The sequence below is a fragment of the Hyperolius riggenbachi genome, chromosome 4 (genome assembly GCF_040937935.1).
Source record: "Hyperolius riggenbachi isolate aHypRig1 chromosome 4, aHypRig1.pri, whole genome shotgun sequence".
NCBI lineage: Eukaryota > Metazoa > Chordata > Amphibia > Anura > Hyperoliidae > Hyperolius > Hyperolius riggenbachi.
The window spans coordinates 241,557,341-241,570,341 of NC_090649.1; the positions used below are offsets into that span (position 1 = coordinate 241,557,341).

Sequence of the window (13,001 nt, forward strand, 5' to 3'; positions counted from 1 at the left end):
TCACGTTGGTCAGTGGGGAATAAATATATTGCATTGATACTGGTGTCTGCATGATTCTAGGAGGCAGGGTGCCACTGGAGGCGGTATCCACTAAGAGGCCCTGTTACATTCATTAGCGATCCAGTCTGTCTCGCTACATTTATTATTACTAATAAAGTCAGGTATGGAAAAGTTTTTTATTTGTTCTGTCTTGCTGAAAGATATTTCCCTAGTTTATGTATGGATGCTTTTATTAATAAATCACATGTAATTTTTTTTTTCATAAATACAAGAAAAAATGATCCCATTCTTAACCTTTTTTTCAAATTCCCTTGCTCCATGCAGGATGGTAGTATTCAGAATATTTGGACAGTCAAGTGTGGGTTCTGCTGCCTGAACAATACCAAGCCACACCGTAAAAACACCCCTGTTCAATGAAAATGACAAGGGGTTCATCCACACCTCTGGTTCCCAGGTGAATCACCGCTAAAGATACATGAATGACCCCTTTCTTTTGAGGTTTAACCACTTGAGGACCACAGTGGTAAACCCCCCTAAAGACCAGGCACATTTTCTCTAAAATGGCCACTGCAGCTTTAAGGCCAAGCTGCAGGGCCGCACAACACAGCACACGAGTGATTCCCCCCTCATTTTCCCCCCACCAACAGAGCTCTCTGTTGGTGGGGTCTGATCGCCCCCAAGTTGTTTTTTTTTTTTTTTTGATAAATATTTATGTTTGTTTTTTTTACTGTTTTTTACTGGGTTTTTTTTAATCTATTTTTCAATCCTCTCTCTCTCCCCCAGCTGGCCAATCACGGCGATCCGCTATCATAGGCTTCTGCCTATGAGAGCCGATCACTCTCTTGTTCCCAGGGGGACAGCCGTGTCGGGGCTGTCCCCAGTACAGTGCTGCTTCTGATCGCAGCGCTGTACTAACAGTAAAGACGGCGGTTTCGCCGTCTAACAGTCTCCCGAGCAGCAATAGCCGCTCGGAGACTGAAGGCGGGGCGGAGCTCCGCCCCCCAAGCAGGAGATGCGTGCACAGCCTGTGTGTGATCTCCTGCAAAATGCAGCCCCAAGACTTGACGCCAATCGGCATTGGGCGGTCCTGGGGCTGCCGCCGCGGCCACGCCCATGGGCATGGAGTGGTCTCAAGGTAGTTAGTGGAAACAGAAAAAAAAATCCACCCTGTGTGTTTATAGAGAAGACCCTGTCAAATTCTTCTCCCTTCTCAGCAAGTGATGAGCTAGTGTAGTTTGAGCTGGCAGCTCTCTGCTGAGTTCTGAGCTAATATGTAAACACAGGAGGTTAAGCCTTTCTCTGCTCCCAGCAAACCAGGAAGTAACCACACTGCAGCATCTCTGTAGGATTTCTATAAGCTATAATAAGGAAATATTTTTCTTTAAAGGTTATGCTGTTATGATTCTGATTCAGTTTCTTATCTTTTAGAGCAGAGAGTGAGTTCCGAGTTCTGGTCTGCTTTAACAGAGGACTGTGATGGATCCTTTTACATTTTTAACATTAATTAATTATGTATAAAGACATTGCAATCTTAGCAGAATAAAGGATAATACATTCTGCAACAATTCATAGGTCTTTCTTCCATCTTCAGTGACTCCCTGCTCACTCTTAGTTAGTCCCTATTAGTATATCATGTGTGTCCACTAATCTCTGCAAGCACTGCCTCTGCATGTAAAAAATAGTGAATCAGGACTACTGAATTATAGAACTGCCTCTGTATTGTTCATATGTTACTGTCCAGTGCGGATTTGGATGATATGGCAAAGGCAGTGGCTCCCTTTGTTAGTTCAAATAAAAGCAGTGTCCCTTTCAGTACAAAGTCTTTTTAATGCTACAAGTGCCACAAGTGCACGAACATAGCTACACTCATCATGTCTATAAAATCCCATGCATCAAACAATAATTCCTAGCTGAAATATAACATAGAGCTCTTGAAATCTGTCACTTCTCTAAAACTGAATAACAACAAAAGTGGTACCCATAAAAGCCAGACAATAACTCCATGACACATAAATAAAAGGAAATTGATTTTCTCTCATCTTTTCTTAAAGGAATCATTAAATTTACTAAAGACTGGAAAATCCTCAGTCTTTTTATTTACTCACCATCTGAAAATAAGAGTGTTTGGAGGTCCACAGGCAGAGATCGATCATCATGCAGAGCCATGGCAACCATCTGCTGTAGTTCTATCACAGTGTATGACATTTCTTTTGCCTCTTCATTGTTACCATTTTCAACTTTGTTAGATGCGATAGTAGGTGTCTCATCAATGTTATTTTTAGATTCAGTGTTGCCTCTTTCAAAGACCACAGCATAACGCACTACAATGCTATCAGATCTGCAGAATGAAAAGCAAGTATATTGAATATATTGAGTTTGCGGTACATTAAAAAGTCCTTATCTTATTTTTCCAAATGTTCTACTCTAGCATACACAACACTACAGACACTAAAATGCACTCACTAAGCAGTTTAAATAGGAAACAGCAACACTACGTGCTATCAGATTGAACCAGAAAGAATAAACTGACTGTAATTTGTGCTAATAATATAACGTGCTTCTGGGAGGTTTCTTTTTGTGATCCCCAGAATGCTCATCTAGTGGCGGGAGCAGATTAAGAGCAACCTTGTGATGTATGAAATTTAATGTAACATATTAGTGATGTGACTTTTCAACGTACTCTGCAAAGAACTGCAGAAAATGTGTTATATAAATGAATAATAAAAATTATATTGAGTTGCTATCTGGGATTGAATGTGAAATGAACTCATGTAGGTGCCCTTAAAGTGTAATTATGACATCTTTGTGTGCTCCTACTGAGTAACAATAATCTGCAGCAGCAGAAAGATGTGGAGAGTCAACGAACGGAATTTGTCATGTAACTAATCATCAATACACACTTCTGAATGTTCAGGGAGATTATTTTTACTGGCTGACAATTTTCCCTAAAATAAAATATATGACGCTACATAAAAAAGGGGCATTCACTAACCTGCTTAATATTGCTGGTGGACCATATATTGCTTGTATTATTTTTAGTTTTCTTGACATATCATTAGTGCAGAGTGTTGGAATATGTGTCGATTGAAGAAACTGCTTTAACTGGTGCTTGAGCTCATTGCTAGTACTAGACACTGTTATCATTGCTGGCACCAGACACTGTTATCATTGCTAGTACCAGAGACTTTTCTCATTGCCAGCACTAGACACTCTTCTCATTGCTAACACCAGACACTCTTCTCACTGCTAGTATCAGACACTTTTCTCATTGCTAGTACCAGATACCCTTTTCATTGCTCGTACCAGACACTATTCTCATTGCTAGTACCAAACACTCTTCCCATTGCTAGTACCACACACTCTTCTCATTGCTAGTACCAAACATTCTTCCCAATGCTAGTACCAGATACTCTTCGCATTGCTAGTACCAAACACTCTTCTCATTACTAGTACCAGATACCCTTCTCGTTGCTCCTACCAGACACTCTTTTCATTACTAGTACCACCCAGACACTCTTCTCATTGCTAGTACCATACACTCTTCTCATTGCTAGTACCAAACACCCTTGCCATTGCTAGTACCAGATGCTCTTCCCATTGCTAGTACCAAACACTCTTCTTATTGCTAGTACCAACCAGACACTCTTCTCATTGCTAGTACAATACACTCTTCTCATTACTAGTACCAAACACTCTTCTCATTGCTAGTACCATACACTCTTCCCATTGCTAGTACCAAACACTCTTCCCATTGCTAGTACCAGATGCTCTTCCCATTGCTAGTACCAAACACTCTTCTCATTACTAGTACCAGCCAGACACTCTTCTCATTGCTAGTACAATACACTCTTCTCATTACTAGTACCAAACACTTTTCCCATTGCTAGTATCAGACACTCTTCCCATTGCTAGTACCTACTACCAAACACTCTTCTCATTGCTAGTACCAGATACCCTTCTCATTGTTTGTACCAGACACTTTTCTCATTACTAGTACCAGCCAGACACTCTTTTCATTGCTAGTACCATACACTCTTCTCATTGCTAGTACCAGATACCATTCTCATTGCTCGTACTAGACACTCTTTTCATTACTAGTACCAGCCAGACACTCTTCTCATTGCTAGTACAATACACTCTTCACATTACTAAGACCAGACATTGGGCCTGATTCACAAAGCGATGCTAACAGTTAGCACGCTAGTGAAAAGCCCTTTATCACGCCTAAACTCAGTTTAGGCATGATAAGTTTAGGTGTGATAAGTTTAGGTGTGATAAGTTTTTAGGCATGATAAGTTTAAGCACCAACTGGGTTAGCACCGCAGTGCACAGCTGATCAAAAGTTTTGCGCTAGCAAAGTCTGGTGCACTTTGCATAGAGTTTAATGGCGCTGCTTTGCGTGCGGGACTTTGCGCACAATCTAAACTTATCTAAACTTATCATGCCTAAACGTATCATGCCTAAACTTATCATGCCTAAACTTATCATGCCTAAACTGAGTTTAGGCATGATAAAATGGTTATCACGCCTAAAGTCTTTAACTGGGTTATCACCGCTTTGTGAATCGAGCCCATTATCTCATTACTAGTACCAGCCAGACACTCTGTTCATTGCTAGTACCATAAACTCTTCTCATTGCTAGTACCAAACACTCTTCCCATTGCTAGTGCAAGACACTCTTCTCATTGCTAGTACCACTCTTCCCATTGCTAGTACCAGATACTCTTCTCATTACTTGTACCACCCAGACACTCTTCCCATTGCTAGTACCATACACTCTTCTCATTTCTAGTACCAAACACTATTCGCATTGCTAGTACCAGACATTCTTCCCATTGCTAGTACCAGACACTCTTCTCATTACTAATACCAGCCAGACACTCTTTTCATTGCTAGTACCATACACTCTTCTCATTGCTAGTACCAGATACCATTCTCATTGCTCATACCAGACACTCTTCTCATTACTAGTACCAGATACCATTCTCATTGCTCATACCAGACACTCTTCTCATTACTAGTACCAGCCAGACACTCTTCTCATTGCTAGTACAATACACTCTTCACATTACTAATACCAGACATTGTCTCATCACTAGTACCAGCCAGACACTCTTCTCATTGCTAGTACCAAACACTCTTCCCATTGCTAGTACCACACACTCTTCTCATTGCTAGTACCAAACACTCTTCCCAATGCTGGTACCAGATACTTTTCTCATTGCTAGTACCAAACACTCTTCTCATTACTATTACCAGATACCCTTCTCATTGCTCATACCAGACACTCTTCTCATTAATAGTACCACTCAGACACTCTTCTCATTGTTTATACCATACACTCTTATCATTGCTAGTACCAGATGTTCTTCCCATTGCTAGTACCAAACACTCTTCTCATTGCTAGTACCAGCCAGACACTCTTCTCATTGCTAATACAATACACTCTTCTCATTACTAGTACCAAACCCTCTTCTCATTGCTAGTACCAGATACCCTTCTCATTGCTCGTACCAGACACTCTTCTCATTACTAGTACCAGCCAAACACTCTGTTCATTGCTAGTACCATAAACTCTTCTCATTGCTGGTACTAACACTCTCCCCATTGCTAGTGCCAGACACTCCTCTCATTGCTAATACCAAACACTCTTCCCATTGCTAGTACCAGATACACTTCTCATTACTTGTACCACCCAGACACTCTTCCCATTGCTAGTACCATACACTCTTCTCATTTCTAGTACCAAACACTCTTCGCATTGCTAGTACCAGATATTCTTCCCATTGCTGGTACCAGACACTCTTCTCATTACTAGTACCAGCCAGACACTCTTATCATTGCTAGTACCAGACTTTCTTTCATTGATAATACCAAACACTCTTCTCATTGCTAATACCAGACACTCTTCTCATTGCTATTACCAGATATCCTTCTCATTGCTTGTACCAAACATTGTCTCATTACTAGTAACAGCCAGACACTATTCCCATTGCTAGTACCAGACACTCTTCCCATTGCTAGTACAAAACACTCTTCTCATTGCTAGTACCAGATACCCTTCTCATTGCTCGTACCAGACACTCTTCCCATTACTAGTACCAAACATTCTTCCCATTGCAAGTACCACACACTCTTCTTATTGCTAGTACCAGACATTCTTCTCTTTGCTAGTGCCAGAAACTCTTCTCATTGCTAGCACCAGACACTCTTCTCATTGCTAGTACCAGACACTGCTCCCATTGCTAGTACCAAGCACTCTTCCCATTGCAAGTACCAGGCACTCTTCTTATAGCTAGTACCAGAAATTCTTCTCATTGGTAGTATTAAACACTCTTCCCATTGCTAGTACCAGACACTCTTCTCATTGCTAGTACCAGACACTCTTCCCATTGCTATTACCAAACACTCTTCCCATTGCAAGTACCAGGCACTCTTCTTATTGCTAGTACCAGAAATTCTTCCCATTGCTAGTACCAGACACTGCTCCCATTGCTAGTACCAAACACTCTTCCCATTGCTAGTACCAGACACTCTTCTCATTGCTAGCACCGGACACTCTTCTCATTGCTAGTACCAGACACTGCTCCCATTGCTAGTCATAAACACTCTTCCCATTGCTAGTACCAGACACTCTTCTCGTTGCTAGTACCAGACACTCTTCCCATTGCTATTACCAAACACTCTTCCCATTGCAAGTACCAGGCACTCTTCCCATTGCTAGTACCAGACACTCTTACATTGCTAGTACCAGACACTATTCTCATTGCTCGTACCAGACCCTCTTCTCATTACTAGTACCAGATACTCTTTCATTGCAAGTACCTACCAGGCACTCTTCCCATTGCTAGTACCAGACACTCTTTCATTGCTAGTACCAGACACTCTTCTCATTGCTCGTACCAGACACTCTTCTCATTGCTAGTACTAGGGACTCATTGCTTTGCATGTTCCAGACACTCTTCTCATTTCTAGTACCAGACACTCTTCTCATTGCTAGTACCAACACTCTTCTTATTGCTAGTACCAGACACTCTTTCCATTGCTAGTACCAGACCCTCTTCTCATTGTACTAGTACCAGACACTGTTTCATTGCTGGTACCAGACACTCTTCTTAATGCTAATACCAGGCACTCTTCTCATTGTACTAGTACCAGACACTCTACTCGTTGTACTAGTACCAGACACTGTTTCTTTGCTGGTACCAGACACTCTTCTTATTGCTAATACCAGGCACTCTTCTCATTGTACTAGTACCAGAAACTCTACTCATTGTACTAGTACCAGAGACTGTTTCATTGCTAGTACCAGACCGTCTTCTCATTGTTCTAGTACCAGACACTCTTTCATTGCTAATACCAGACACTCTTGTCATTGTACTAGTACCAGATACTCTTCCCATTGCTAGTACCAGACACTCTTCTCATTGCTAGTACCAGACACTCTTCCCATTGCTAGTACCAGACACTCTTACATTGCTAGTACCAGGCACTCTTCTCATTGCTCGTACCAGACACTCTTCTCATTGCTCGTACCAGACTCTCTTCTCATTGCTAGTACCAAACACTCTTCTCATTTCTCATTCCAGACACTCTTCTCATTGCTAGTACCAGACAGTCTTCCCATTGCTAGCACCAGACCCTCTTCTCATTGTACTAGTACCAGACACTCTTCCCATTGCTAGTACCAGACACTCTTACATTGCTAGTACCAGACACTCTTCTCATTGCTCGTACCAGACACTCTTCTCATTGCTCGCACCAGACCCTCTTCTCATTGTACTAGTACCAGACACTCTTCCCATTGCTAGTACCAGACACTCTTCTCATTGCTCGTACCAGACACTGTTCTCATTGCTCGTACCAGAAACTCTTCTCATTGCTCATACCAGACACTCTTCTCATTGCTCGTACCAGACACTCTTCTCATTGCTAGTACCAAACACTCTTCTCATTGCTAGTACCAGACACTCTTACATTGCTAGTACCAGACAATCTTATATTGCTAGTACCAAACACTCTTCTCATTGCTCGTACCAGACACTCTTCTCATTGCTAGTACCAGACAGTCTTCCCATTGCTAGCACTAGACCCTCTTCTCATTGTACTAGTACCAGACACTCTTCCCATTGCTAGTACCAGACACTCTTACATTGCTAGTACCAGACACTCTTCTCATTGCTCGCACCAGACCCTCTTCTTATTGTACTAGTACCAGACACTCTTCCCATTGCTAGTACCAGACACTCTTACATTGCTAGTACCAGACACTCTTCTCATTGCTCGTACCAGACACTGTTCTCATTGCTCGTACCAGAAACTCTTCTCATTGCTCGTACCAGACACTCTTCTCATTGCTTGTACCAGACACTCTTCTCATTGCTAGTACCAAACACTCTTGTCATTGCTAGTACCAGACACTCTTACATTGCTAGTACCAGACACTCTTATATTGCTAGTACCAAACACTCTTCTCATTGCTCGTACCAGACACTCTTCTCATTGCTCATACCAGACACTCTTCTCATTGCTCGCACCAGACCCTCTTCTCATTGTACTAGTACCAGACACTCTTCCCATTGCTAGTACCAGACACTCCTACATTGCTAGTACCAGACACTCTTCTCATTGCTCGTACCAGACACTCTTCTCATTGCTCGTACCAGACACTCTTCTCATTGCTCGTACCAGACACTCTTCTCATTGCTAGTACCAAACACTCTTCTCATTGCTCGTTCCAGACACTCTTCCCATTGCTCGTACCAGACACTCTTCTCATTGCTCGTACCAGACACTCTTCTCATTGCTCGTACCAGACACTCTTCTCATTGCTAGTACCAAACACTCTTCTCATTGCTCGTTCCAGACACTCTTCCCATTGCTAGTACCAGACACTCTTCCCATTGCTAGTACCAGACACTCTTCCAATTGCTAGTACCAGACCCTCTTCTCATTGTACTAGTACCAGACACTGTTTCTTTGCTAGTACCAGACACTTTTCTCATTGCTAATACCAGGCACCCTTCTCATTGTACTAGTACCAGACACTCTTTCATTGCTAATACCAGATACTCTTCTCATTGTACTAGTACCAGACACTCTTTCATTGCTAATACCAGACACTCTTTTCATTGTACTAGTACCAGATACTCTTCTCATTGCTAGTACCAGAAACTCTTCTCATTGTACTAGTACCAGACACTCTTTCATTGCTAATACCAGACACTCTTGTCATTATACTAGCACCAGACACTTTTCTAATTGCTAGCACCAGACACTCTTCTCATTGCTAGTGCCAGATACCCTTCTCATTGCTAGTACCTGACACTCTTCTCATTGCTAGTACCAGACACTCTTCCCATTTCTAGTACCAGACACTCTTCTCATTGCTAGTACCAGACACTCTTCCCATTGCTAGTACCAGACACTCTTACATTGCTAGTACCAAACACTCTTCTCATTGCTCGTACTGGACACTTTTCTCATTGCTAGTACCAGACCCTCTTCTCATTGTACTAGTACCAGACACTGTTTCATTGCTAGTTTCAGGCACTCTTCGCATTGTACTAGAACCAGACACTGTTTATTGCTGGTACCAGACACTCTTCTCTTTGCTAATACCAGGCACTGTTCTCATTGTACTAGTACCAGACACTGTTTCATTGCTAGTTTCAGGCACTCTTCGCATTGTACTAGTACCAGACACTGTTTATTGCTGGTACCAGACACTCTTCTCATTGCTCGTACCAGACTCTCTTCGCATTGCTAGTACCAAACACTCTTCTCATTTCTCATTCCAGACACTCTTCTCATTGCTAGTACCAGACAGTCTTCCCATTGCTAGCACCAGACCCTCTTCTCATTGTACTAGTACCAGACACTCTTCCCATTGCTAGTACCAGACACTCTTACATTGCTAGTACCAGACACTCTTCTCATTGCTCGTACCAGACACTCTTCTCATTGCTCGCACCAGACCCTCTTCTCATTGTACTAGTACCAGACACTCTTCCCATTGCTAGTACCAGACACTCTTACATTGCTAGTACCAGACACTCTTCTCATTGCTCGTACCAGACACTGTTCTCATTGCTCGTACCAGAAACTCTTCTCATTGCTCATACCAGACACTCTTCTCATTGCTCGTACCAGACCCTCTTCTCATTGTACTAGTACCAGACACTGTTTCTTTGCTAGTACCAGACACTTTTCTCATTGCTAATACCAGGCACCCTTCTCATTGTACTAGTACCAGACACTCTTTCATTGCTAATACCAGACACTCTTTTCATTGTACTAGTACCAGATACTCTTCTCATTGCTAGTACCAGAAACTCTTCTCATTGTACTAGTACCAGACACTCTTTCATTGCTAATACCAGACACTCTTGTCATTATACTAGCACCAGACACTTTTCTAATTGCTAGCACCAGACACTCTTCTCATTGCTAGTGCCAGATACCCTTCTCATTGCTAGTACCAAACACTCTTCTCATTGCTAGTACCAGACACTCTTACATTGCTAGTACCAGACACTCTTATATTGCTAGTACCAAACACTCTTCTCATTGCTAGTACCAGACACTCTTCTCATTGCTAGTACCAGACAGTCTTCCCATTGCTAGCACCAGACCCTCTTCTCATTGTACTAGTACCAGACACTCTTCCCATTGCTAGTACCAGACACTCTTACATTGCTAGTACCAGACACTCTTCTCATTGCTCGCACCAGACCCTCTTCTTATTGTACTAGTACCAGACACTCTTCCCATTGCTAGTACCAGACACTCTTACATTGCTAGTACCAGACACTCTTCTCATTGCTCGTACCAGACACTGTTCTCATTGCTCGTACCAGAAACTCTTCTCATTGCTCGTACCAGACACTCTTCTCATTGCTTGTACCAGACACTCTTCTCATTGCTAGTACCAAACACTCTTGTCATTGCTAGTACCAGACACTCTTACATTGCTAGTACCAGACACTCTTAAATTGCTAGTACCAAACACTCTTCTCATTGCTCGTACCAGACACTCTTCTCATTGCTCGTACCAGACACTCTTCTCATTGCTCGCACCAGACCCTCTTCTCATTGTACTAGTACCAGACACTCTTCCCATTGCTAGTACCAGACACTCCTACATTGCTAGTACCAGACACTCTTCTCATTGCTCGTACCAGACACTCTTCTCATTGCTCGTACCAGACACTCTTCTCATTGCTCGTACCAGACACTCCTCTCATTGCTAGTACCAAACACTCTTCTCATTGCTCGTTCCAGACACTCTTCCCATTGCTCGTACCAGACACTCTTCTCATTGCTCGTACCAGACACTCTTCTCATTGCTAGTACCAGACACTCTTCTCATTGCTAGTACCAAACACTCTTCTCATTGCTCGTTCCAGACACTCTTCCCATTGCTAGTACCAGACACTCTTCCCATTGCTAGTACCAGACACTCTTCCAATTGCTAGTACCAGACCCTCTTCTCATTGTACTAGTACCAGACACTGTTTCTTTGCTAGTACCAGACACTTTTCTCATTGCTAATACCAGGCACCCTTCTCATTGTACTAGTACCAGACACTCTTTCATTGCTAATACCAGACACTCTTTTCATTGTACTAGTACCAGATACTCTTCTCATTGCTAGTACCAGAAACTCTTCTCATTGTACTAGTACCAGACACTCTTTCATTGCTAATACCAGACACTCTTGTCATTATACTAGCACCAGACACTTTTCTAATTGCTAGCACCAGACACTCTTCTCATTGCTAGTGCCAGATACCCTTCTCATTGCTAGTACCTGACACTCTTCTCATTGCTAGTACCAGACACTCTTCCCATTTCTAGTACCAGACACTCTTCTCATTGCTAGTACCAGACACTCTTCCCATTGCTAGTACCAGACACTCTTACATTGCTAGTACCAAACACTCTTCTCATTGCTCGTACTGGACACTTTTCTCATTGCTAGTACCAGACCCTCTTCTCATTGTACTAGTACCAGACACTGTTTCATTGCTAGTTTCAGGCACTCTTCGCATTGTACTAGAACCAGACACTGTTTATTGCTGGTACCAGACACTCTTCTCTTTGCTAATACCAGGCACTGTTCTCATTGTACTAGTACCAGACACTGTTTCATTGCTAGTTTCAGGCACTCTTCGCATTGTACTAGTACCAGACACTGTTTATTGCTGGTACCAGACACTCTTCTCATTGCTCGTACCAGACTCTCTTCTCATTGCTAGTACCAAACACTCTTCTCATTTCTCATTCCAGACACTCTTCTCATTGCTAGTACCAGACAGTCTTCCCATTGCTAGCACCAGACCCTCTTCTCATTGTACTAGTACCAGACACTCTTCCCATTGCTAGTACCAGACACTCTTACATTGCTAGTACCAGACACTCTTCTCATTGCTCGTACCAGACACTCTTCTCATTGCTCGCACCAGACCCTCTTCTCATTGTACTAGTACCAGACACTCTTCCCATTGCTAGTACCAGACACTCTTACATTGCTAGTACCAGACACTCTTCTCATTGCTCGTACCAGACACTGTTCTCATTGCTCGTACCAGAAACTCTTCTCATTGCTCATACCAGACACTCTTCTCATTGCTCGTACCAGACACTCTTCTCATTGCTAGTACCAAACACTCTTCTCATTGCTAGTACCAGACACTCTTACATTGCTAGTACCAGACACTCTTATATTGCTAGTACCAAACACTCTTCTCATTGCTAGTACCAGACACTCTTCTCATTGCTAGTACCAGACAGTCTTCCCATTGCTAGCACCAGACCCTCTTCTCATTGTACTAGTACCAGACACTCTTCCCATTGCTAGTACCAGACACTCTTACATTGCTAGTACCAGACACTCTTCTCATTGCTCGCACCAGACCCTCTTCTTATTGTACTAGTACCAGACACTCTTCTCATTGCTAGTACCAGACACTCTTCTCATTGCTAGTACCAAACACTCT

The 13,001-nt window shown here is 42.6% G+C and overlaps 1 protein-coding gene across 2 annotated transcripts in view; it reads right to left on the reverse strand.

The window, feature by feature from the left end:
• Positions 1-13,001, reverse strand: part of IMPG1 (interphotoreceptor matrix proteoglycan 1) — a 538,528-nt gene that overhangs the window by 303,889 nt on the left and 221,638 nt on the right. For both annotated transcript variants that reach the window (XM_068281513.1, XM_068281514.1), the window contains exon 10: positions 2,106-2,338. In XM_068281513.1, coding sequence (XP_068137614.1) covers positions 2,106-2,338 — 233 coding nt within the window. The remainder of the gene's footprint in view (positions 1-2,105; positions 2,339-13,001) is intronic.